The sequence below is a fragment of the Strigops habroptila genome, chromosome 9 (assembly GCF_004027225.2).
Source record: "Strigops habroptila isolate Jane chromosome 9, bStrHab1.2.pri, whole genome shotgun sequence".
Classification (NCBI taxonomy): Eukaryota; Metazoa; Chordata; class Aves; order Psittaciformes; family Psittacidae; genus Strigops; species Strigops habroptila.
Genome location: NC_044285.2, coordinates 19,801,703 through 19,827,529, shown reverse-complemented (window position 1 = coordinate 19,827,529; position 25,827 = coordinate 19,801,703). Strand labels below are relative to the sequence as shown.

General features: G+C 48.2%; 1 protein-coding gene across 2 annotated transcripts in view; it reads right to left on the bottom strand.

Moving 5' to 3' along the window:
- Positions 1 to 25,827, bottom strand: part of SIN3A (SIN3 transcription regulator family member A) — a 33,565-nt gene that overhangs the window by 1,433 nt on the left and 6,305 nt on the right. For both annotated transcript variants that reach the window (XM_030497123.1, XM_030497122.1), the window contains exons 2-20: positions 24,922 to 25,142; positions 22,647 to 22,823; positions 20,780 to 20,886; positions 20,027 to 20,309; positions 18,039 to 18,290; positions 17,472 to 17,624; positions 16,504 to 16,662; positions 14,869 to 14,958; positions 13,539 to 13,657; positions 11,168 to 11,378; positions 9,095 to 9,211; positions 8,163 to 8,401; positions 7,052 to 7,235; positions 6,295 to 6,868; positions 5,526 to 5,695; positions 4,026 to 4,199; positions 2,640 to 2,732; positions 2,240 to 2,334; positions 1,614 to 1,821 (exon numbers count right to left, since the gene is read on the bottom strand). In XM_030497123.1, the coding sequence (XP_030352983.1) occupies positions 1,614 to 1,821; positions 2,240 to 2,334; positions 2,640 to 2,732; positions 4,026 to 4,199; positions 5,526 to 5,695; positions 6,295 to 6,868; positions 7,052 to 7,235; positions 8,163 to 8,401; positions 9,095 to 9,211; positions 11,168 to 11,378; positions 13,539 to 13,657; positions 14,869 to 14,958; positions 16,504 to 16,662; positions 17,472 to 17,624; positions 18,039 to 18,290; positions 20,027 to 20,309; positions 20,780 to 20,886; positions 22,647 to 22,823; positions 24,922 to 25,110 (3,594 nt within the window). In that variant the 5' untranslated portion in view covers positions 25,111 to 25,142. The remainder of the gene's footprint in view (positions 1 to 1,613; positions 1,822 to 2,239; positions 2,335 to 2,639; positions 2,733 to 4,025; positions 4,200 to 5,525; positions 5,696 to 6,294; positions 6,869 to 7,051; positions 7,236 to 8,162; positions 8,402 to 9,094; positions 9,212 to 11,167; positions 11,379 to 13,538; positions 13,658 to 14,868; positions 14,959 to 16,503; positions 16,663 to 17,471; positions 17,625 to 18,038; positions 18,291 to 20,026; positions 20,310 to 20,779; positions 20,887 to 22,646; positions 22,824 to 24,921; positions 25,143 to 25,827) is intronic.

Here is a 25,827-nt window from a genome sequence, read left to right as displayed (position 1 = left end):
CAGCCAAGGGGATCACCAGCCACACGCCAGCCCTGGCTTATGGCAGAAGAAAAGCTCTGATATCAGCCCCTAGTCCTTCTCTCAGGACAATGACAGTGCCAAAATGAACGCAGAAATGCCCAAAGCTTTAAACTCTCAGACTGGGGACACCAAATACAACCTGAGGGAGGCCAGGAGCTGCACGCCCAGCACCAAGTTCCTTCTGCATTGCCCAGAAGATGCTGCCACCACCTATTCCTCCTCCTCAAGCAGCCAGGAGCCAAGGCAGAGCCTGGAACAGGCCAGCCCTGGTCTCCTCAGGGGCTGCCTCCAGTTCCCCATGGAGCGGCAGGGTCCCAAGGGAGAGCAAACATGCATGACATGTGGGGACCTACCTGCTATGAAAAGTTAAGAACCAGGTCAGGTCTAAAAGGTTTGAGAATCACTGGCTTAAGCAGAAGCATGAGGAGGGGAAAAACTGCACCCATTGTCGAGTGAGAGCTTAAGGAATGTAAGATCCAGGACAGCTGGTTTAAAAGCCATGACTACAGCCATAATTGAAACCAGGAAATATGATTAAACCTCCAGATTAAAACTTCTGTATTTTGTTATTTGTTTTGTTCTTCTCCTAAAGACTGGCTTTCTCAGTGTGAACTGTTAAATCCAATACATCTGTAGTTCAGTGATGCTTCTTTCTGCAGCTCCTTCAGTAACCGAGGGGCTGTGCTCTATATTTAACAGTTCAATAATTTGATTTATGTTCAGCTTCTCTGTGAAAAACACTGGAGGTTTGTGCCAGCTGAATGGGAGGGATGGGATTAAATCAAAATCCTCAGCACCAGCGTTTCAAGGAGTCAGCACGGAAAGAAAACACTCTCATCTGGTGCGAAGGCCAGATGAACAAAATCACTTTGCACCTAACGAAATAAACCCATTATTTGTATTTCATTAGCAAGAAACAGATGGCGAGTCATTGTTTTAGGAATCTAAATACACGACTGAAACAGAGCTACGAAGGATGATTTATAAGGCAGGAAGCAGGGCACCTCTCCCACTCCCTCAGCTCCCAGTTAAGTGTTCTCAGTGGTCAGTAGTTTGCTCAGAAAGCAAGTGATTTCATCAGCTCAAAGCAATCTCTGCTGCTGACAGACCCCCGGTACCTCTGCTTCTGGTTGCTTAAGTCAGTAATTTAGCCTGAATCTGGCAGGTTTCACTTTCTTTTACATTTTAAGCAGCAGCATTCTGCTTAATGTTGTGTTTTAAATAGATTATAATAAACTTAGAGCCAAGTATTGCAAATCTTAAGTCTAAATAGTCAGACTAGAACTGGAGTTTGCTGTTAAAGCTGCCTGCTTTTCTCTAGTGGATGGAAATGCTCCCGTGGGATGAGACAAGTCAGCAAGTGTCAAAGCATTCAGAAGACCAAATCATCATTCTCCAACTGAATTTGACTGATCTGGAATCAGGGGCTGCTGTCACCTTGAATAAACCCCAACCTTTACAGCTCCAGAACAGCTGAAGAGCCAACGCTTCCCTCCCATACCATCCCAGTCACCTCCTCTTTCCCTTGCCCCAGCAGTTACTTTTGGCACAGGGAACCAAAAGCAAATCTGAGTAACTCTGCCTGCTCTTACCTGCTGAGCTCGCAGCAGAGCGGTCCTCCTGTACATGTAATCCTCCGATTTGATCACGTACACCATCTTATAGGAGTTCAGTTTGAATTTACACTCCAGCTTGTCCAAGCTCTCCACGTTCTCCATGGACTTCTTACTGTTTCCCTCCTTCCCTTCCTTCTCCTGCTGCTCCCGACCGCGCTGACACTTACGGATCCGCCTGAGATTCCTGCAAACCAGAGAAGCCCTCTTGGGATTAGTGCTCACCCTCTAGCACTCCCAGGCTGGATGTAGGTGGTGGCGCTGTGCTGGCCTCTCAAAAGCCTGGCAAATAGCTCGGAGCACAACAGCCTGGTGCAGTCATTCAGGCTCAGACCCCTACAACGAGTCAGCCCACTGGGTTTATCTCATTTCTGAAGTTACGGCTATTGTGCCATCAACTCCCTGCTCACGAAAAGCCCTGACGTGGCACCCGCTGTTTTGTAGTAGAGGGTTACTATAAGCCAAGGCAGGACTGCCAAAAACCCCATTTGGCGAGTCACCAGCCTTTGCATTAAGACGCAGGTGAGTGAGAGCCCAGCTCTGCCCTCTGAGGCCAGCACATACAGCCCATGAGGTGGGGTCTGCAGCCCAGCCTGGCCACTCACCTGGGCAGGAAGACTGGTTTCTGGGCCAGGTGCTCCCGGAGCTCAGGGGAGGTAGAATCCGAGTTGACGTACCGCTCCACGTAGTCTGACCAGCGCTGGAAGTGAGCACAGAGCACACGTCAGCCACTGCCTTCCCACCAGCCAACGTGGGATGGAAGTTATATATGTGAACACAAGGTCATTTTTGAAGGCTCTGTGCATCTAATCCCCCAAAAGGCAGGTACAGTGACTCTCTGTATGGTTCTGAGGGCTTTCTAATACAAAATAAACCAAAAGGGATTTGCCTACTCACACCACTGAAAGCTTTAGTGTGTCCTTGATGTTTCTTTATCTTTGGCTAACGGACCACACAACAGTCAACTGGATGTCACAGTCAGCTCTCTGTACAAGCTGCTCTTACCTCTGCTTCTACAGGGTCATCAGAGTTCTCCTCTTCTGTATCCAGCAGTTCAATGGTTAACTGAACTTGACCTCTGCTCTGAATGAACATCAGCTACAAAGAAAAAGCAGAAGAGGCTTCATGAGGGGTCTCAATTAGAAGAAACAAGCTCCACTTCTCACTGGGGTAAAGGCAGAATGAAGCAAGTCGGCATAGTTGTACAGGAAAAAACTGCCTTGAGAGCCCAGGGAATACCCTGCCCAAACTGTGCAGCCTTTGAGGGACCAGAAGATGGCAAAGTTTTCTGTTTGTTGTTAGTTTTGGAGTGATGCTGATCCTTCAGCCCCCAAAATAAGTTTGAAGGCAAGGGAAGAGAGATTGTACACACAGGCTTTTGTCCAAAGTACTTTAAGTTGCTCAGAAAGGGCCTGACCACTTCCTGCACGTCAGGCGAAGGAAGTATGGATTTGATTAGCACAGTGCACCGGGTTTATTTAGCAACAGATGCAGTCAGCAATGATTTAATGCCCTGTCAGTATTCACAGCTCTCCCCACAGGTGACAAAAAGATTGAGACACAAGAGAAATGGGAGAGTCTGAACTAACAAATGAAAACCAGTGACAGCAAAGCAGTCAATACGATAAAAGCCGAAGATGTTGTGAAGCACAAGGGATATTCACTGCTGTTCCAGGAAATGTAGTTCTCCTTGAAACCTTGTTTCTCAGGGGCCCTTACAGAGGCATTAACCTACGTGCCAAAAGCTGTGTGCTGGGTTTGGCTGGGAGGGAGCCAGTTTTCTTCATAGTAGGTAGGATGGGGCTACGTTTTGGATTTCACCAGTGAGGAGGATGTGGGTACACAAGGAGTTGGGAGGGGACACAGCTGGGAAGAGCTGACCCCAACTGACCCAAGGGATATCCCACACCATGTGGCATCATGTTCAGCATATAAAGCCGGGAGGAGGAGAAGGAAGGGGAAAACATCGGGAGTGATGGTGTTTTGTCTTCCCAAGTCACCGTGACGTGTGATGGAGCCCTGCTGTCCTGGAGTGGCTGCTGACGGGAAGCTGGGAATCCCTTGGTTTGTTTGTTGTGCAAGTGAGGTTTTTGCTTTACCTATTAAACTGTCCTGATCTCAACCCATGTGTTTTCTCACTTTTACTCTGTGATTCCCCCATCCCACCAGGGGGGCACAGTGAGCAAGCAGCTGTGTGTGCCAGTTGCCAGCTGCGGTTAAACCCCAACAACGTGCCACCAACACTTTCAACTTCAGAGCAACAGAAAAGTCCTCAGTGCCCTTGGGTGCTAAACAAGGCTCCTTTTGTAAAGGACTGTGCCTCTCCCTTCCTAAAAGGCATCCCCCTCGCTGCTTGCTGCTTTAATGCCATGGTCCACAGCCCAGCTTTACCTTGAAGCAGTTCTCCTCTGACATGAGCTGCTCCGCTTTGCGCTGGTAGGCGGCCTCCAGAAGGCTACGGGAAGACTGGGAAGCGAGAAGACCTCCTGTTGCTCCGTTGTTGTTCTCTGACAGGTAGAGGTCTGTTACCTGCACACAGATCTCATCGCTCACTATGTGCTGGAGCTGCGAAAGGGAACACGGGGAAGGTGTTTGTCAGGGAGGCTGCTACATGCCCAGGGGAGGAAGGGCTAGAGCACCGTGACACAGTACATCCCTGCCTTAGCAAGGGGCTGCTGCTGTGGCTGAGGAAAGGGGTGAGCAATTTAGTATCGAGTCCTTATTTGCACAAGTTTAAGAACCAAAAGTTGCTCAACTGTCTTTTGAATCCAGGTAGTCTGAAAGCAGAGGGCTTCTGAAAAGCAGCTCTGCCCTGCTGAAAGAGGCAAGGCCTTTCAAGCCATTCCACTTCCAGCACCTTGTGCCTGGTTTTGTTCTTCAGGCTACTAAAAGGCACATGAAGAATTTTTCCCTTGATCATACAGTCTTCCTAAACGCCCAATAAAAGGACTAGAGTTTAACAGCCAAAAACGAGCTACTCAAACAGCCACATAAAAGAGACAAAGCTGCTTAGAAGAGGCTGCTCCTACAGCACTGGTGAAAAGGAAAGAAATTATTTAGATGTCACTTAATTCCTTTTCAGCATTAAAGCAAGATTAGCTCTGAAGACACTTTGAAGTGGAATACTTATATCCTAAAACTTCTGGAAAACAAAGGGGAAATACACTCTCAGAGAGGATAGTCTCAATAGTTTAAATACAGCAGAAATTACGTTTTCACAGGATCCCAGCCTGGTTTGGGTTGAAGGGACTTAAAGCTCATCCAGTTCCAACCCCCTGCCACAGGCAGGGACACCTTCCACTAGAGCAGGTTGCTCCAAGCCCCTGTGTCCAACCTGGCCTTGAACACTGCCAGGGATGGGGCAGCCACAGCTTCTCTGGGAAAAGTCTGTGCCAGCGCCTCAGCACCCTCACAGGGAAGATCTTCTGCCTAAGAGCTCATCTCAGTCTCCCCTCTGGCAGGTTAAAGCCATTCCCCTTGTCCTGTCCCTCCAGGCCCTTGTCCAAAGCCCCTCTCCAGGTTTCCTGGAGCCCCTTTAGGCACTGGAGCTGCTCTAAGGTCTCCCCTTCAGGAGCCTTCTCTTCTCCAGGCTGCCCCAGCCCAGCTCTCTCAGCCTGGCTCCAGAGCAGAGCTGCTCCAGCCCTCGCAGCAGCTCCGGGGCCTCCTCTGGACTCGCTCAAGCAGCTCCACATCTCTTATCGTGTCTCTTTTACATCAGTGTTAGAACAGAGTTAAAAACCACCCTGAAAGCAGAATTTACCTGCTTACCCCCAAAACTCCCCATTTAGGCACACAACACTCCCCCTCCCCTGCAGGCTCCCACTGCAGCCAACAACCCGGCTCCTTTCTCCACCCCGGAGCATCCCCCCTCCAGGTTTTGCTGGCAGTCACCTGTCGAACGATGCTCTGGATCAGCTTGTCCATGGTGAAGGCGATGTAGGCGTGGATGGTGAACATTTCACGCAAGGAGTCCTCGTACTGCGACGAGTCCATGTTCCCATCCAGGAGGTTGCGCACCATGTCCAGGAAGGCCGGGTAATAATCCTCCACATCGATGTCCACTGCAACAGGAGAGAACGGGAGACATGAGCACACCAGCCCTAGGAAGGGCTGCTTGGAGGTTTGGTCCTCAGACTACCTGGTCAAGTTGAAGTTACTGGAATAGGCTTAAATGTGTGTGTTATAGACATTTAAAGAGTCCTTTTAAGGCCACGGGTACTTTCATAATCGTATCATAAAATCATATCATAGAATGGTTTGGGTTGGAAAGGACCTTAAAATCATCCAGTTCCAACCCCCTGCCACGGGCAGGGACACCTTCCACTAGAGCAGGTTGCTCCAAGCCCCTGTGTCCAACCTGGCCTTGAACACTGCCAGGGATGGAGCATTTACCACTTCTCTGGGCAACCTGCGCCACCCACACAGGGAAGAGCTTCTTCTTATATCCAACCTGAACTTCCCCTGTTTAAGTTTGAACCTGTTACCTCTTGTCCTACCACTACAATCCCTGATGAAGAGTCATGTGCTTTCCAGCTGTAGCCTCCTCCATGAGGTTAAGTCTTTTAGACATATAAAACTGAAGACACCAAACAAGCCCTGTCGACACGCTACAAATAGAAGCATCTTCCTTCCCCAGCTCCCTCCCACCAGAGGCACTCACTCGGCTCCTTCAATCGCAGCTGGATGGCAGGACTGTCGCTCTTGTCTCGCTTTATGCCCAGCACTTCCCTCTCCCACTCCCTTTCCCGTGTCTCCTCTTCGATCTGCCGCTCGGCCTGGGTGCAGATCCTCAGCAGCCTCAAGCACAGGATCTGATGCAGCCGCATGAATATGTACCAGTTGCTGTTCACGTAGAAGAGGTTGTAGACCTCATCCATGCCCCGCAGCTTCTGGGCCGTCGTGTTGTTGAACATCAGCTTGGTTTTGGGAGGACTGCCCCCAACACCGTTGTGCTTTTTTGCAGCCCCAGTAGCTTCATCCACATCCATTTCCTCTTCTTCCTCCTCTTCCACATCCGAGAGTTCACCTCGCTGAGCAAACAGCAGGTCTGGAATGAAGTGATACATGATCTGCTTGATTTTGTACTTGTCCTCTTTCTGGATTCCCGTCTGCCGCTTCACGTGGTGGATGATGAGAGAAGCAGCATCTTCCAGGATCTGCTTGTCTTCATAGGCTAGCGATAGGTGTGGACCTGTGGGGACTCCAGCATTGTCTTCTGAAGCCTGCTCTTGCCTCTACAAATGAGAAACACACAGCACAAAAATGAATCCCAAACACTTCTTTCCACCCAAGACCCTTCCGGAAAGCTCCGAGAGTGAGTCTGTGCCACCAGCAATGAGCAGTGAGGTACAGGAACTGAAACTGCACTTGCAAAGTGCATAAGCTTGAGGGAAGGAAATTAGTGGTGACCATCTCACCTCATCATAGATGCTTTCAATCTCATTGAGGAGACTCTTTGACCTCAGGACCTTGGTATCATTCTGCTTGAAGTTGATGCCCTGGTGGTCCAAGGATTTCAGGTAATACTTCTCATTCTGCTCTCGCCAGACTTTGTTAAATCCTCTCTGGGCTTCTCGCCACTCTTCCTCTTTCATCTTTAACCTGGGATCAAGAAAACAAAGGTGAGCTAAGAGGTCTACTCTGAGCATATAAGGAAAACCATGTGGCATGCCAGGACAGCTAGAGGGCTTAAGTGTGTCCCCCCAGCCCCACTGTCTGCAGAAGAGAGAGGGGCTGAAGGGATGAGTGCCACAGAGGTAGCCCAGGTCTCTTGGACATCCCCAGAAAGTCGTGTAGCTCCAGCTGCTGAAAGGAGCAGCATGGTCTGGATGATTAACAAAGTCATTCCCTTGCAGCATGGACACCTAAGCTTCCTGGGAATGGACTCCTGAACCTCCACTCAGTAGCTCAAGCAAAACACCCCTGATGCAGCTCAAGATCCCAGGCAAGGCTGTTACCCCCAGCTCCCAGAGGCACAGGACCAACAGCCCCCCCGAGGGTGAGAAGTGGCCAGGGAGGAGCACCTCCTGCTTACACATCTCCTCAAGCTTCCCCAAGGAGTTGCAGCATCCACTGCCTTTTCTTGACCGAGAAAGGGGAGGCTGACAACAGAAACCAGACTGAGAACCTGAGGCTAGCACAGCCACCACAATCTGAGCCCACAGCCATCGGGTTTGGGATGGGATGAAATTTAGCCCTGGAACAACCCACACAGTACACACTTTCCTTGTCTTACACGCGATGCTGACACCAGGGGAAAAACAAGGTTTAAGAGGAAACAACAGAAGCTCTCCATCCCTCCAGCTGGGCTTCAAGGTTTTTGTTTCAGAAGGGCAATTCCCTCTTTCTGGGTGATTATAATGAAATACAGCAACAGATCAGAACATAAAATGTACTGCTTAATTCACAGCCTTGTGGAGGTCACAGCCTTCAGCAGCAGAAATTAGGTACTTCTACATCAATGTGGATCACATCTGGCACGTTCCCCTTGGGCAGAGCCCCCGGGGAGGGTGCTGGAGCAGTCAGTACCTTTTCAGTACGATGGGAACAGCCACGGATGGGTTCTTCCGAAGCCCATCAATGATGTCAGCTGCTTTGTCAGCATATATCCTCTGGAGAGCCTTGCGGTGGATCACCTCCGAGGTGCCACCCAGGGTGTTGTCCAGCCGGAATTTGGCCTGCTCCTCGGCAGACAAGCGCGAGAGTTTCTTTTGGATTGCCTCAAGGACACGGATTGTTGCCAGGTTGGTCTCCAAGACAACATCCAGCTGAAAGGAACAGTGCATTAGCCATCGTTGAACAGACAAAACATGATACTTCACAGAGGCTAACGTTGAAGTGACGCGAAACAAGAAGCCAGGCATGTTTAACAAGGTGTACTTGAGCAGCGCTTTCCATGTTTGGCTGCTCTAAAATAATCCCATTCTATTTTATCTGCTACCTAAGGTAATACTGCTTAAGAATTTAAAGGCTACCAGAACAACACTGTTTGGAAATTACATTTTCCACCTGGGAATAGAACACAATTGACAGTCACTCTACAAAAGGACGTGCCAAATCTGAGCGTATTCAGGCAGTTGCCAAGCTAACTTCCACTTCAAGTCAAGTTGTCAATCATTCAACATGCTGAACGTATTGCTTTTCAGGTTATTCCAGGGAAATGCATGCTCTCATGCACGACGTGGGCAGTGAGAATGGAAAAGATGCATCAATTACATGCTGACCATTGAACAATTTCATCTGGAGCAGCATGAAGGAGCTCTGCACACAAAGTGTGTGGGGGGTACAGCTTGGAACTGCTTCTTGCATTCGGAGAACACAAGCTTTTATGCCAAAAAACGGATGACAAGCACAATAAAACCAGATTTGGGGTATGAGTAAGGGTAGAATTCTATCAAGAGCATTAACTGTTTGTAGAACCACAAGCTTTCCAAGGCATGAATCAAGGAAAACCAGCTTACCTCAAAACGCTCATCCTCGCACCTGTAGATGTGCTCTTCATATTGCGTTTTCTTGGAGCTCACAAATGTGGAGTCTTCAGACCAGGATGGGAAAGAGACCCAAGTGTCATTCAAAACCTTTGAGGGAGACAGGGGGAAACAAAAGCAAGGGTCAGTCTTCTGAGGAGTCACACTTGGCTGGCTCTGAGCTCAGTCTTCTCATGGGAGGATCTAATTTCCCCATTGGAAACATTCTGTGCCCTTTCCAAATCCACAGGGCCACCTCCAACAGTGAGATCTGAACCACACAGGCAGCCTGAAAAACTCATTAGCTGGAGCTGGGAGAAAACACTTGCAAAGGAAGGGAAAAGAAAAGGTGAAAGGAGCTTTTCCGTTCCTTCAGATTAGTCAGCTGCAAGCAGCTGGTTCATGGTGTGTGTGATTCACCATCGCCATTCCCGGGTGGTCACCACGTCAGGCCTGACTGTCAGACACTACAGTGGTTTCTGCCTCCAAATAAGGCTAATTGGGAGTAGAAATCCATACCCCAGCAACACCTTTCCTGACAAAGCAGCCGAGCACCTGCAGCTTTCCCCACCTCCAAAACAGGAACAGAACATTCAAAAACCAACCTCAATGAGGCCAAAGGCAAAGAAACAAGGATTTTGGCAGGCAGGCTTGAAAGTCAGGCCCAGTCATCTTAAACCCGAAGCCTGAACAACTGACTCATGGGATTCTCACAGGAAGAGAAGTTTGTAGCTGCATCACATAAGCCACTTTTGAGAGACATGTCAGGGCTTAGATGAGAAGCAACTCTCTTTTCCTCAGGTTGTTTTCACTATCTTGCCCCCACTCCAGCTGAACACCTATCACCACTGCTAACTGCATGACTTGGACACTCACATTTGTCCTCCTCATCTCCTAAGGAGGGTAAGAACACAAAACGTGTGATGCTCCCAAGCAGCATCTCCTTGCTGTTTGTGGTCTGCAGGCACCCAGGGGAGGGATTGCTGGGGCTCTCCCCTCCTCCAGTGAATGCTCTTAAGCAGCATGTTTATTAACTGGCCTTCAGCAAGAGTCCTGCTCACTCACCTCCAAAACATTACCTTCCACACCAGTGAAGGAACAGGATCAGCCAGTACCACCCCTAGTTTGAGCAAAGGGCCATTAGAACACATTAAAGGGCTCAATGAGCACATCTGATCCTGCAGGAGACCAGCTTTAACTCTTGACCAAGAAGGCTGGTTCCCTGTAGGGAGCCTGTTTCCCAAAGCAACACACTCTTTCTCAAGACAAGAGGTCATCTTAGCACTCCAGGTAGAAAGAAGCAGCATGTGAGGGAGAGTCTGCCTACAGAAAACATGATTTTCTTTTAAAGTTGGACTAGTGACAACTCTGAAGCAGACTAAAGGGAATTGGGGTAAAAACGCAGCCATAATCTTGAATTACAAACTAGCTTGTAAAAGATCTCTGAGATCACATTAAGACCACACAGAAAACTAGTTCTGTTATTTCCTACTTAGTGTTTAAGTCTGTAACCTTAATGTTCTTCTCACAGGTTATACTGCCTAAACCACTGCACACATCTAATGCCCCTACATTTGATTTAAGTGGGTAAAGATCACACCTCTTCAGAGGGGTGTTTTCCAGCTGCTCCCCAACCCCTTCACAAGCACCACTGGGAGAGAGCTGATGCCAACCATCAAAGCCACGTGCGGATCACAACTCCCAGCCAGCTTCCAGCATAACCCATTCCTAGACTCACACCTCTCCCTGTGCAAGAGTCTGGACACAATCCAGGTGCTGGCAGGAGTGCCAAGTGCTCCCTTGCCACCAGGAACACCGCAGGGTGTGCTCACCTTGGGCTCCGACACGTACCATGCTGATCCTGAGCCAGGACGTGGGTGCAGGAGCAGCAGGGCTCAGCGCTGGCTCGGTGTGAAGCAGGCAGCAGCACAGCTCTGCTGCATGGGAGCAGACGTGCCCTGACATCCCCAGGAACCTTTTCAGCATCCCATAGGAATGCAAAATAAATTCCCCATCCCGTTCTGTTCCGCTCGCCCTTGCTCCATCCCTTCAAGAAGAGCATCTTACCTCTTTACAGAGTGGAGTCCGCCCCGTGCACTTGGGTTGCTGGTAGCTCTTGGGTAAGGCTCGGTAGCTGGAGCCCAGTCTTTTACAGGAGGCATAGTCTATCTCCATGGCAATCCCCTCGGTAGCCCGCTCCTTCGGATACGTCTCCATGTGAACAGACTCTTTATACCCCAGAAAGTTTTTAAACCAAGTGAACAATTCTGGGAATTTCCTAAAAATCAAATGAATGAAGTGAAAAACTGGCTAAGGAGAAATCAAATGGTGCTGAGCTGTGATGCTGAGGCTAGAATTGATTGCTACAGCCAGGCTTGTCCAAGAAGATCCTCTGAATTATCAGTCTGGTGAGTGAGGACCCTTCTCTGCTCAATCCCATTTCCATAGAGCCTGATCAAACAGGAATCATAGAATGGTTTGGGTTGGAAGGGACCTTAAAGATCACCTAGTTCCAAGCCCCCTGCCACAGGCAGGGAAGCAAGTACCTGTTTGTTGATCAGGTGGTGGATTGCTCTCAGTGTAACTAGGGTGCTTTAGGATTACTCCCTCAAACTGCCAGGGATGCAGAGGCAAGTACTGATATATCCCCCACATCTTGTGGGTACAGCCCCCACAAGACAAGTGACAAGGAAGAGCAGCCAAAGCTGTCACTGCAGGAGCAGCACTTGCTGCCAGGTCACATTTAGGTCTCCCAATGTACCCCAGCAGCAAACCCAAGCCAGATTCCTAGTTGTTTGCAAATGTTTTTAACCTTAAATCAGACCTTTCCTTTCCCGAAGCATCAAGAGGAAACCGAGAAGTGATTCTGTAACTACACGGCAAGAAGGTTCAGTGCTGAGCAATTGCTTCAGCTAGCGCTGCCTCCCCACACTACACATGCCAGCACAAATAATGAGGAAGCCTTTGCCTGCAAGGCCCAAGTGTGCCTGCTCGTAGAGAAAAGCTTTCTGAAGAATTTATTAGTCTAAAATACTGCATCTATTCAACTCCTCTTATCGCATGCAAAGCTCCAGCAACATGAGGAATTGAACCTGGTACTGAACCTAATTGAATCACTGCTCATTTATTGCCTTTTCATTACATGACAGATGGTAACATCCAACTCCAGAATAAGAAAACTGTATTATACCTTTCCCAATACAGATATTCACCCTTATAGCTGGGAGCACAGACACTAGATGGGAGAAATCCAGGGGGGTTTGTTAAATATGTCACCTTTCCTAGCTACAGGTGGCATCCTGCTGATGCCTGACCAGTTCCAGCGGAGCTATGGAGGGAGTGGAAGCTCCTTGGGGCAGTTTCTTTGCACAGTAGCTGGTGTAATGGGGTCCTGAACCCAATTTATGTTGCTATGGCCTCCTCCCTTAGAACCAAGAACTCAGTTCACAGGAAGAAGGAACATTAATCTTGCTGCCCAAAGTTGATGAAAGGCTATCCATTGGTTTTAGCTGGTTACTACAGAGTTGTTCTCTACACTACTCGCAATTATGGAAGTCTTAATTCCTCTTTAAACTATAGTTTCCTTACCACTTATATATTCCTTACCACTTTTTTTTTTCTTCACAACAGAATTCAGCTGCTTTTTGGATATTTTAGTGAGTTTGTATCAGCACTCTTTTTAAGAAGACATTTCCTATGTAACTAGGCAGTCAAATCTTTTCTCAAATGAAATAATTCATGATTCCAGAGCAAGAGACTGGCGTTACAGGCTGCTAAATAATTCTGTTTGCTCTTCTGAGAAAGGAAGACACACAGCAAGCAGCACCAGCACTGCTCTTGAACGCTGCCTGCATGCCAAGACATAGCTGGGAATCCCTCTCTCACCTCCTCTTGGATAAGTAATAGAAAAGGGTGGCAAACAAGAGCGTAAAGTTGGATAGAAAACTGAAGCAGGGCCCTTATTATCCTGCTCCAACAAAGGCAAAGTCTGAAAGCCTAAAGCATGTGGCACCAGCACACTGAAGGGCTTCCAAGAACTACCAGTATTTTCCTGCTCATACAGCAGCACATGGCACCTCACCACGTACACTTGTGATGCTCAGGCTGAGCCGGAGGCAATAGGAGATGAGAGAATGTGTTGCCACAGCAGCGATTCATGCAGTCATTTAATGGACAGACATTAAACAGTGGTAGGCTTAATGTCTACCAAGTAAAAGTCAAGCCAAGCAGCCACAGAGGAAGCTGCAGCTCAGGAGGACTCCATCTCAGATGTACTTTGTGGCTCAAGCAATCACCACCCAGCTCTCAAAGCGGTGATCCTCCTCCGTGCCACCCAACCACACGAGATGCACCCCCCTGAACAACCACAAAGGTTAGTTCTTGTTTCCTGGCTCCACAACAGAAACAGAGCACGTGGCTCAAACTTCTCCCTACTTACCCCAGGAAGGGAGAGACGAGCTGCACGAGCTCAGCCCGGGAGATGACCTCCTGGTTGAAAATAACCAGGCAACGCAGGAAGTTCTCGTATGCTTCTGTGCTCCGCAGAGCCTTGCGGACCTGCCAGGGAGGAGGAAAGAGGAAAACAGTTGTGTCAGGGTGAGATCAAGCTGTGGATGCTATTGCTAACCAGGAGACCTGGATTCAACACTGTGTTTCCCACCAATGCACGGAGATTACACATGGAACCAGAAGCAGAGTGACCTGAACGGAGGGTAACTTGTCCCGTACACATGGCCAGGCACACAGGTACTGACGTGAGCCATCCTCATGCTGGGCATGCCCTGCAACATCAGCACCCAGTGCACTAGTCTGGAGAAAGGAGCTGCAAGTGAAGAATGAAATCCCTCAAAGAAACCCCTAACAGCTGCGTTAGGAAATGCTGGGATTGTGGATAACATCGGTTATAGCTGCACTGCCACAAACCCACCCAGGCTGCCTCTAAACACCAGAGAATACTGCAAGTAGGGTGCAGGGTTATTCCCTGGGTAACACTGCTCCAGCCTCTGCCTGTGTTACAGCTTGGGTTATCACAGAGAAGCCAGCTCCTGCAACCCTCATCTTCACAGCACAAGGAAACCAGACGATTCATCCCAACACCATTACCTTTCCCAGGAGAGCAGTTACCATCTATGCATCAGATGGAGATCTATCATCATTAAGATATTTGGCATTACAGTCAGAATTCAACAGCAGGGATTTCTAGTTTACTCATGTTAACACCTACACAATAGACTGGATCCCAATTACCATTAGCTGGTCTACAGCATGCTGCAAAATGCACCCCATCATCAGGGAGCAACCAAGACTTCCACTGGCTCTTAAAAGGCTTGTTTAAGTTCACTATAGAGCCCCCTCTGAGCCATAAGGAAATGGAGGGACAGCTTAGGGAAGACACCAAGGAAACAGCCCACTTATCCATCACTTGTTCCATGTGGTAAACCAGCAACAGGTAACAACCGTGCAACTAGTTAGATTCAGCTCTCAGGGACAAAACCAAACCCCAATGTCACTGGGAATCAGCTGCTTTGTAAACTGAGCTCCCACACTGCAGGTGCGGGGGTTTCATAAAGGTGAAAAGAAAATACCCACATAAAGATCAACAGCCTTTCCAACAAACCCAACGGATCTCACTGGGAGGGTGCACCATACATCTGAGGTTAAGCTGAGAAGTGCTCTCAGGGTTGCATATATATCACAAACTGGGTGTATACACCCCAAGAACATAAACCAATGATGCGAGATGGCTTTCTCTGCATCCCGCTTCTCACCTTCTCGAAGAAGAGAGATTCTGTCCCCACACCATGTTTGCTGGCTTCTGCCAACGACTGGTCTTTTAAACCCAGCAGCTTCGGTTTCTTCTGTTAACAAAAAGAAAGGCAAGAGGGGAAGAAAAAAAGGGCTTTTCAGCAGAGCACGTTGCCATATTTGGATTACCTGTCACACAAAGGTGCTGGCTTCCTGAGCCCACCATCTGCTTTCAACCCCAAGAAAGGTGGCTTCTTGTTTTGGAAGGAAACTCACAGGAAAGCGTGTGTCACAAGTTAATCTCGCCAAGGTTAATCAGTAGCATACAACTCCTGATGTTTTTAATACACTGTTACATGCTGTTCTGTAACCAGTGCAACAGTCACACTACAGTGTATCTCCTTTTCCTAAGCAGTTTGTGAATCGACCAAAGTAAATCTGGCTTGTCCTGCCCCTTACCCAGCTCTTTTAAGTCTTCCACCTCCCTAAAATTACCCTATTTCTTTTCCTCGCTTTATTCCACCACAAGATCCTTTATTCTCCCCATACCAGCACCCTCTGAAAGGCCAAAAGCTGCCTCCAGAACGTGTTTTATTTTGCTGCCCTTTGTTTGAAGAGGAGAAAGGGCAGAAGGGGAAGTAAATCACTGGATTTAAGTGATATAACTATGCCTGCAAATGCTTTTTATCACAAAGCAAGATACACCACCTTCAAATAGAGCAGGCAAACTTCTCCTTAATGCAAAAACACTAAGCCACCTGGGCACAGGACAAGTTTTATGACACTACAAAGCCTTGCTCTCTCAAAACATGTGTCGTTTGAAAAGGGCAAACTCTGCTAAGAGAATAATCATCCATCACTGTATTATCAGGTTTATCATAGGGAAGATGAGCAAACGTGATTCCGCTGCATCTGTTCCAAGTTCTGCTACAACAAAGCTTTCAGGCACCTTTATCTTTCCTTCCCTTATCTCCCCACATGCCTTGGAAATATCACCACAAATTTGGGACCAATTTGTTTTGTGCCTTTACGGAGACTTCTGCCTCCACACCCCACATCTCCCCCTCATAGAATCATAGAATGGTTTGGGTTGGAAAAGACCTTAAGTTCACCCAATTCCAGCCCCCTGCCACAGGCAGGGACACCTTCCACTAGAGCAGGTTGCTCCAAGCCCCTGTGTCCAACCTGGCCTTGAACACTGCCAGGGATGGGGCAGCCACAGCTTCTCTGGGAAAAGTCTGTGCCAGCGCCTCAGCACCCTCACAGGGAAGAGCTTCTTCCTTAGATCTAACCTGAATGTCCCCTGTTTAAGTTTGAACCCATCACCAAACACTGCTCCTTATTCATCAACAAAACTACCCTCCACATGCTGCAGTGTCCTAATAAAGTGGGGAAAGCCCTATTTTCCCTCAAGCCCAAGAGTTACTTTTCCCCAGCACAGTAACTATTAGGTACAGCCAATACCACCGGTCTGTAAAAATCAGAGACAAGGCCTTTGGCTTCGAAACAAAGACTTCAAAAAGCTTCCCTTAAAGGCAGGCATCAGTTTCTGTGTTGTTAAGCTGCAGCCTGTGCCGCAAAGATCCCCAAAAGCATCCTGCTTTGCCGCAGCCTCCTGGGAACACCAGGGCTGCTCAAAGAGCAGCACACACTCTTACCTTCACCGGAGGGGTAGCACCAGTTCCCGAGTGCCGCCGGATCTGACAGCCGTTCTGGTTGGGTCTTTGCTGTTTGTTGTTGAGCTGTGGCTTCTTCACCGTGCCACCGTGATCGTTTCTTACTGATTCCACTTTCTCTGCAGTCGTCTTACTCAACAGCTTATTTAGAGACAAACCCATAAGACCATTAGAGCTGAGTTCCACACATCCAGGCAAAAAAATATGCCTGCTCCTCCCAGCTCTACATGGCCAGTGTATTTTACTGCACTTACTGCAGTCTTAGAACAATCCTTTTAGACAAAGAGATTGTATTTAGAAGACAAATTATGGCCATAAAACACAGTATGTATCACCCTGACCCCATTCCCAGTAAATAAAATCATAGCATTATAGAATCAACCAGATTGGAAAAGACCTTTAAGATCATTCAGTCCAACCTTTACCCCAGCACTGCCAAGGCCACCACTAACCCATGGCACTGAGGGCCTCGGCTACACGGTGTGTGAACACTTGCAGGGACGGTGACTCCAGCCCTGCCCTGGGCAGCCTGTTCCAATGCCTGAGCACCCTCTGGGGAAGGAATTGTTCCTCAACTCCATCTAAACCTCCCCTGGAGCAGCTTGAGGCTGTTTCCTCTTGTCCCATCCCTTGTTCCTTGGGAACAGAGACCAGCCCCCTCCTGGCTCCATCCTCCTGTCAGGCAGTTGTAGAGAACGAGAAGGTCCCCCCTGAGCCTTCTCTTCTCCAGACTAAACCCTCCAAGGTCCCTCAGCCATTCCTCATAATACTTATTCTCCAGACCCTTCACCAGCTTTGTTGCCCTTTTCTGGACCTGCTCCAGCACCTCAGTGTCAAAAGATCACTCCAAAAGAACACCAAGAAACAAACAGCAAAAGCACATTTTTCTACATACGGAACAGTTCTCCACTAGGTATCTCAGTTCCAAATTGATGCCCAAGATGACTTACCACGGAGCTGTTGGCATCAGGCAGGAACTGCCCGAACTCCGAGAGCAGATCCTCCTGGTTCTTGAAGAGGCGAGCCACCTGCGCGTACACCTCCTGCTCTGTCAGCGCTGGCGTGTAGTTACCTCCTGCCTCCTTGGCATTGCGCTGCTCTTTCTGCCACGGGAAAAGAGGAGAAGCATCAGAAGAATGGATGCATAAACTAGTGAAGTGACAAAGGGGAAAAAACCCAAAACCTTCAGTGATGTAAAGAATGAAACATCAAAGCTCTCAGCATCTTACATAAAGAATCATTCTGTATTGATACTCTATTAATATGCTACATTAACAGCATGATTCTTCTACACACTAAATATATATATATACACTAAACGCCCATATGGCCCTGGATTAGTAGGACACTAAGTGGTTTCCTTACTTTTAGCATAGTACTATGCAAGAATTCTTCTTAGCTTGCTAGCTAGTGCTAGAAGATCCAAATGCAAGTCTTGGACAGACACAGTTAGCTCCCCATGGCAAAGAAAGAGAAACAACCACGCATATACTCAAGTGTGCACTGTTAACACTCACCTGATACGTATGGAGGATCTCCAGGAAGGCTTTGTAGATGTCTGGCTGGCCCTGGAACCGATTCTTGATCTTGTTGACATAGTTGATGGCATGATTAAACTCAACGGGTTGATTGTTCTGCAGGGATGGGGTGGTTCCCAGAGAGATTGTCACAGGCGTGTGAGGTTGGACCGGTGGCGAGCGTGGTGATGCGTATGGTGGAATCGGGGGAGTCTGCTGGCTGGCAGGGGTATGTGCCTGCAACTGTGATGGCTGAGAACAAAAGAAGCCATGTTAGGAAGCAGCAGATTCCTTTATGTTTGGAATAAAGGCATTTTTATTCCACTGACAGGCCATATCCAGAGGAAACGACCCAGCATGTAACTGCATCCAATGCCAATGGTGGAACAACATGGATTCGACAGATACGTCTGAGGTGGAATATATCAAGTGGATGAAATCTGCTACCACATCCAGTCCAACAACCTCCTCCCTGGATGACTTTTGCTGCACTTCCTTAAAAGAATGGTCTTTCTTACCTGCTACTGACAAGCATTAACTTTGCAGGTCTAGAGAATGTTACCATTACCTTTCACAAACTGAACATCTCCTAGAGGCTGTCCAAGCAGAAACTGCTGTTACAAGATCCTGCCTTGCTTACCTACAACTTCACCTGCCTCGTAAGGAAATCTCACCTCATTGTCTAGCACAGCCCTCCAGTTCATTCGAAGGTTTCAGCCAAAACAGTTGAACTTTTAGCAGGTCAATTGGGAGAAAACCACATAGCCCCCAGGGATGAGAAAGAGACTGCTACCTCTTCCCTGAAAGCACGTACTCCTTCACTCCTTCTTTGGCAAAAGCTGTGAAATCTGGCACAGGGAAGTTAATTCTGGAACACCTTAGCTTTGCAAAGCTTTTGGCATGCTTTTGTTTGCTGTTTCTGAACAGGAGGTGGCAAGTCCCACCAATGTTTGTCTAGAGATCATCTAATCGCCACACTTTCAATCCCGCTGCTTTCTAACTGCATGTGCCCTCATTTTGTTTTCCTCTTTTCCAGCCAACTGTTAGCTAATTGTACAGTTCAGAGATTAACCCTTGAAACTTTGGGGATTCTCTCCCTCCCTAAGGCTCTCAAATCTTTCCACATTTTGAGGCTAAAATATATGGTATTTTATGTAGAATAAGTTTCTTCAATGCCTATTACCCTATTCTGTTTCCAATCATATAAAATACATCTCTTGGACAGTAGCATCTGAATTGCAACTAAAAAAGAGTTATTGAAAGGTCTGTTTCAGGTTAACAAATTGATACCTAAAGGCAACATCATGTCATCTTGCCTGAACTCTTGCACTTTGGATTTTGCCAATAACTCCTGCACCCATCCAGCTGATGCTGAACCAGTCTTTTACAAGTGTCCAAACCAGACTTTAAGAAATGCAGAATCTACCAAATAACTAATGAAGCTCTTCTAAAGGTTTAATTGCCCCAAGCATTTGAAACCTCGCACACACTTTCATACCAAGAGCAACATCTTTAACACAGCCTCTGTTTTATGGGGAATTTCTTGGGACTTCAGTTATTCTGAGACATCATGCACAAAAGCAGGCAGTTCAACATGTGCCCAATGCTTTAACTGGGAAGCCCTTCTTGCAAAGCCAAATACACTTCAGGGACCTTCTTCCTGGGGCTGCTGCATCCCTCTCTGAATAATGCATGTACATTTTACCAGATGCTCTGAGCATCTTTCAGTCCCCCGCTAAAAGCAACAAGGCTTTTCCAAACCACCTCAAGGTGGCTTATTTGAATCGCTCTCAAATCAACCAGGATGTACCTTAAAGCCTGTAAAGGAGAAACTAACCCAGCAGCTGAAGCACAACACGTGCAGGTTCACAAATACTATGCAAAAAGCAGCGTGGAAATTCCTTTTAAGCTCTTTAGCTGCACACCAGGTCCAGCTGGAGGCAGCAGGATCCCTCTGTGATCAATGTACATCACTCAAAGCCTCTCACCTTACTGATTTTGGCAGGAGGCGGCTGCGGCGCTGGCTGTGCTGGTGTCGGGGTTGATTGCGCTGAAGGCTGCGACTGATGCTGCGGCTGGGGCTGGGGCTGAGGCTGCAAGCCATGAGTGGGGATCTGGTGAACCTGCCCTGGTGTTGTCACGTTCACCATATCATTCGTCTGCACCTCAATCTTGTAACCAGGTGGCAAGAAGGTGTTGAAACCCATGATCAAGTCTGGGTGGCCCTTGAAGAGCTGCGATACGCGGCTGATCACTCCTGGAGTGTCAATACTGAAGAAGGAAGAAGAGCAAAATGTCACAAACCTCCAAGACCTTTTCAGTGGTGCAGCAAGTTCTCCGCACAGGAATTTTCCATTCTAGTTGGTCCTTTATCACCTCTAACCGATGAAACAATGCAAAACTGAGTCCTCTCAATACCCCACTGAACTTAAGAATGACATTATCTTATTAGCTCAGGCAGCATTTTGTATCTATGAGATCTAGTCCCCGGTCTGACCATTATTAACGGGCAGACAACCAGATGAGTCAGCTGTCAAGGCTCAACTTGTGAGCTCCCACTTGAAGCAGAGATTTAGCATAAATGAAGGGATGCATTTAACTTTCAACAACTGCTTTTACACTACTGCTAAAGGTGTTTTCCTCTGTACACACAAGGACAGAGTTTAGCTCCTGCTCTGTGCCCCCATGCCCACAAACACTCTTTTTAACCTGAAAGAAAACAGCAAACCGTAGCTTGTTACCTTTGAGATTTAAATTCCTTCATTATATCCAAGAAGTCATTGTAGACCTGTGGCTGGCTACCAAACTGCAGCTTCACCTGGTCAAGGTAAGACAGCGCATCCTCCACCTGGAGACAGAACAGACAGGTAGCATCAGCAGAGAAGATTTTATTTCACCTCCCACTGTTCTGCACAACACAAAACCACAGCTGTTAGCCCTGAGCCTGGCCGGGGAATTAAGGAGCAAAAGATCATAAGCCTGAGTAGTGTACTACCAGCACCATTGGGATAATCCTGGCACACAAGATAAAACCGTACCAGAAAGAAACAAAAGGGGTAAAAAGCAACAGAGATCAGCAGAATTACTTGGAGGTAATTCCTGCATTCATGGAAGTCTCAGGAGCAGCAGCAAGTGGAAATGCCATAGTCAGGGTGGTAGATATCTGCCAGATGCACACTTGCACGTTTTCAAACAGCCAGACGTTTCAGTTCGACATAGAAGGGGGTTGAAAATGGCAACTGTGGGCGGCAAATTGTTTTACACCTCAAACAGCAAGAAGCAGATGAAGCATTCGTGTACCAACATCCAATTTTCAGATGCGCTGAAAGATCAGCCCCAGCCTGAAGCGAGAGCTCTGGGTCCCCATCAGCAGGCCCCACACTCATCGGCTGCAAGAGCTACACACAGGAGCTCTCTTTTGTCTGAAATTAAATGACAGCCCCAATCTTGCACCAGCAGAGGACCTGCCATGGATTGCACTGGGAGAAAGAACCACACATTTTGGAACCCTTTTCAGAGGTCTCTAGCAATGAAGTGCCCTCCACTCAGCAAAGGCCTCCCACCAACACGGCAGTGGGTTCCACCAACATTGGAAGAGGCTTGCACTGTGTTGGGAAGAGACTAAGAAATAGGCATCGATTTGTATCCATGCGCCTTCTCGCTAGAGTTGAACCAAACAGAGCTACTTAAAAGGGGTTATTTTTGGTGGAGTTTTCTCCTTTTTAAGGATTTTCCAGCATGTAATCCGAGAATAGAGCCTTCCTTACTCCCAAATTACTCCCACACAGCCACCCACATATGCCATGTGTTCAGAAAAGCTCCAAATGTTTTGGTAATTTAACCCATTCATACAAATACCCTGAATAACACTCGTTCCCTTTCCCTCCTGCCCTTAATCTTTCCCTAGCAAGTCCAGTTTTTATTATGGCATTTGAAACAGCAGGGTTTCAGCAGGAAGAGAAGTCCCTTTCTGCATTTGGTAGTATTCCAAATAGGAGAAGCATCTAAGCCTTGTCAAGAAAGCTTTTTGGAGGTCACCAGCTGGGAGGCCTCCCCTACAGATGGAACTGAAAAAGGCCCCCGGTTGCCCAAAGATTTAGGCAGAGGCTGGTTTATGTAAGGCATTACATTATGTCCCCAACATAAGAAGGACATGGAGCTGTTGGAGCAAGTCCAGAGGAGGCCACGAGGGTGACCAGGGGCTGGAGCACCTCCCGTATGGAGACAGGCTGAGAACATTGGGGCTGTTCAGCCTGGAGAAGAGAAGCTGCGTGGAGACCTCAGAGCGGCTTCCAGTGTCTGAAGGGGGCTACAAGGATGCTGGAGAGGGATTTTTCATCAGGGACTGTAGTGATAGGACAAGGGGTGATGGGTTCAAACTGAAACAGGGGAAGTTCAGGTTGGATATAAGGCAGAAGTTCTTCCCTGTGAGGGTGCTGAGGCGCTGGCACAGACTTTTCCCAGAGAAGCTGTGGCTGCCCCATCCCTGGCAGTGTTCAAGGCCAGGTTGGACACAGGGGCTTGGAGCAACCTGCTCTAGTGGAAGGTGTCCCTGCCCATGGCAGGGGGGGTTGGAACCCCCAAACCAGTCTGGGATCCTGTGATTACCTTGAGGCGCTGGAACTGCTGCTGCCCCTGCACGGGCACGGCTGGCGGGGTGGGGTGAGCGTGGCTCTGCACCACTTGGCTCCCGTGGGGCTGCACGGGGGCAGTGTGGTGGTGGCCGCTGTGCACGGCCGCGATGGCTGGCCCATGGCTGCCCGAGCTCTGCGGCACGGCCGACACCTGCAAGACAAAGAGGACATGACATACAGCTACATACACAGGCAGAGAGCAGGAGCAGCCTTCCCAGACCCGGATACCCAAGGGAAAACATAAGGAAGAACACAGTCTGGCCTTTAACCAGGGCTGCTAACAACCTTAGTAAAAAATACCTTTATTTTCTTCAACAATGACCCAGAGAGACCTAAAACCAAAACAACTCTCATCCTATACTGCAAACATAGGAGAGCCCTCTCTGCAAACACGTTACACACATAGGCCCTCTCCAGCCTGCAGGCTCACCAGCTGTCTAGTCACTAACTCTAACAAAGACATGCAAAAGGAGCACAAAATGGGATTTTTAGCCTGACAGAGTCAAGATTCCGTCTTTTCTCCATGACACGTGTCACAAGTGATAACCCGAATGAATCTTTACAAGCTTCTACGCTCTTGCCATTCAGTTTGGGTACTGGAAGGCAAATTGTGGCTCTCTGGCATCAGCAGACTCAGGGGATAACTCAGCTTGGTATCTCCCCTATTCTGTTTCCAATCATATAAAATACATCTCTTGGACAGTAGCATCTGGATTGCAACTAAAAAAAGAGTTATTGAAAGGTCTGTTTCAGGTTAACAAATCGATACCTAAAGGCAACAGAAAAACAGGGACAGGAACAGGAGGCATTTTTCGGGTCTCCCTCATACATGAAACCAGAAAAGTTTCAACTTGGAAAATCTATTAAAAAAGCCTTTCAAAAAAAATAAAACTTGCAAAGTAAAATACTTTTCACTTTATGCAAACTTCAGTTTTCCATTCAAGCCTCTTTTAGGTGGGATATACTTTTCTTAATCCTTCCCATGAACAAGGAACAGTTTGCTTGCTGGTCCATCCAAGTTCTCTGCAGGAAGGACTGCCAGCATAAACACACCCTCTTCCAGTCCCTGCAAGTGCCTGCCTGCAGGCTCCCCAGCTCTGTGGCTGCCACTATCAGCACAAACATCCCGTCTGCAGAAGTTAGGAAGAAGCTGTGTGTAAAATTAGGCACTAGACAGGGAGAGCAGCTCACCAGCAACACAGGCGTGGAAGGTGTGACATGCCAAAACCATAGCAAAGGTTGAAGCCCTTCCCTGGTCTTTCACCAGGGGGTATCTCCAGTGTGCTCCTAAAGCACATTTTTGTCTCTCCCCAGCTGACAGCTCCTTGTGAAGGAGGCAGGAGAGGGCAGACTGCCACCTAATGACTCTGGGGTCGTGTTTTCTGAAACATTGCCATTTTCCTGGAAGTCTTCAATCTAAATGCTGGTCTGATCCAGTCTGTTAAGCTTAAGATGACCCAGGATACCACCTGCTTCTGCCAAAGGAACAAACCTTTTCCTGGTGAAGAAAACCAGAGAAAAAGCCCTCCACACGCTTGCCTCTAGGATTCAGAGACTGTGATCTGAGAGAATCACTGAAAGAATCATGTTCAAAAAAGCCAAGTCACACCACGTTTGTTCAGGCAGCTCTGAATGTGAACGAGACTGATAGTCCTAAAGCAAGTGCTTCAAGTGAGACATGTGATAAGCACATTGTCCAATCTCAGTTTTTCTTTAGGAAAGCCTGGTACTAAATCCCAGCCTGGTTTGGGTTGAAGGGACCTTAAAGCTCATCCTGTTCCAACCCCCTGCCACAGGCAGGGACACCTTCCACTAAAATAAAACCTTGTCTCAAGTATGGAATTCTACACGGTGCTGGTCATGCAGCAGGATTGCAGTGAGATGCAACCAAGGGATAAGCAGCCTTCCAATATCTGAAGGGGGCCTACAAGGATGCTGGAGAAGGACTCTTCATCAGGGAGTGTAGTGATGGGGCAAGGCGTGATGGGTTTAAACTTAAACAGGGGAAGTTCAGGTTAGATATAAGGAAGCTCTTATATCTATATACACTGTGAGGGTGCTGAGGCGCTGGCACAGGGTGCCCAAAGAAGTGGTAAATGCTCCATCCCCGGCAGTGTTCAAGGCCAGGTTGGACAGACCCTTGAGCGACATGGTCTAGTGTGAGGTGTCCCACGGGAGGGGGTTGGAACCAGATGATCTTAAGGTCCTTTCCAACCCAACCCATTCTATGATTCTATGAGCACACGCACCTGGTAGCTGGGAGTTACTGAGTACTGAATCCCCGTGGCAGACTGCATGGTCTCCGAAACCGCCTCATATACCGGAGGTGCCGGGGCGAGCACGCGGTGCTGGTGTTGGAAGGCTTCGGTGCTGCTGGTGATACGTCTCTGCTGCGACGCATACACGGGTGACTCCTGCTCATCCAATCGCCGCTTCATTCTGAACTCATGCTCGGGAAGCACAACGAAACCTGGGGAAAACAGACCCATTAACAAAGGCAATCAATTCGTCGCTCCCTGCCTGCGCCGCGGATGCCAAGTTCACCAGGAGCAGGTAGGGCAAGTTCCTCTCTATTCATTAAGGTCACTGATAGCTCGAGATAGGAAAGGGGAATTAAGATTCAGCTTTCTGCAACCACGTTTTATCACCCAAAAATACAGCCTTATTGTTGGAAATGAAATGTTCTGCTTTAAAGTTAATGGTTTCTTCAATCTCACTTAAAGGACGTTGCCAGCATGGGTGTCTTCAGCACACGCAGACCCCGAGCAATGCAATGCTCATTGAACGCAGTATCTGAACACCACGGACTGGTAGGTAACACTGTGTGTTACCTCCACACAGCCTGACAAAGTTGCCTACATCGAAAGCAGGGAAACAAACCCCTCCTGCACAGTCCAGGTAGGATGCGAGCCAACTGTGAGAGATGCTTTAAATAGGTGGGAGGAAGGGGAAGAAGGAGGCAAAAAGCAGGATGTGTAATCGGGTTGTGAAATCACGTACAAAGCCCGCAAGTAAAATGTTCTCTGTTTAATACATGTTGATGTATAACCTCAGTGAAAGCCACAGACCCACTACTACACCAGGAGTATTTTGGATTCTGTATGCCATGCACCCGTGGTGCTCCCATCATCATGTTCTCCCCAGCACCAAGGTGA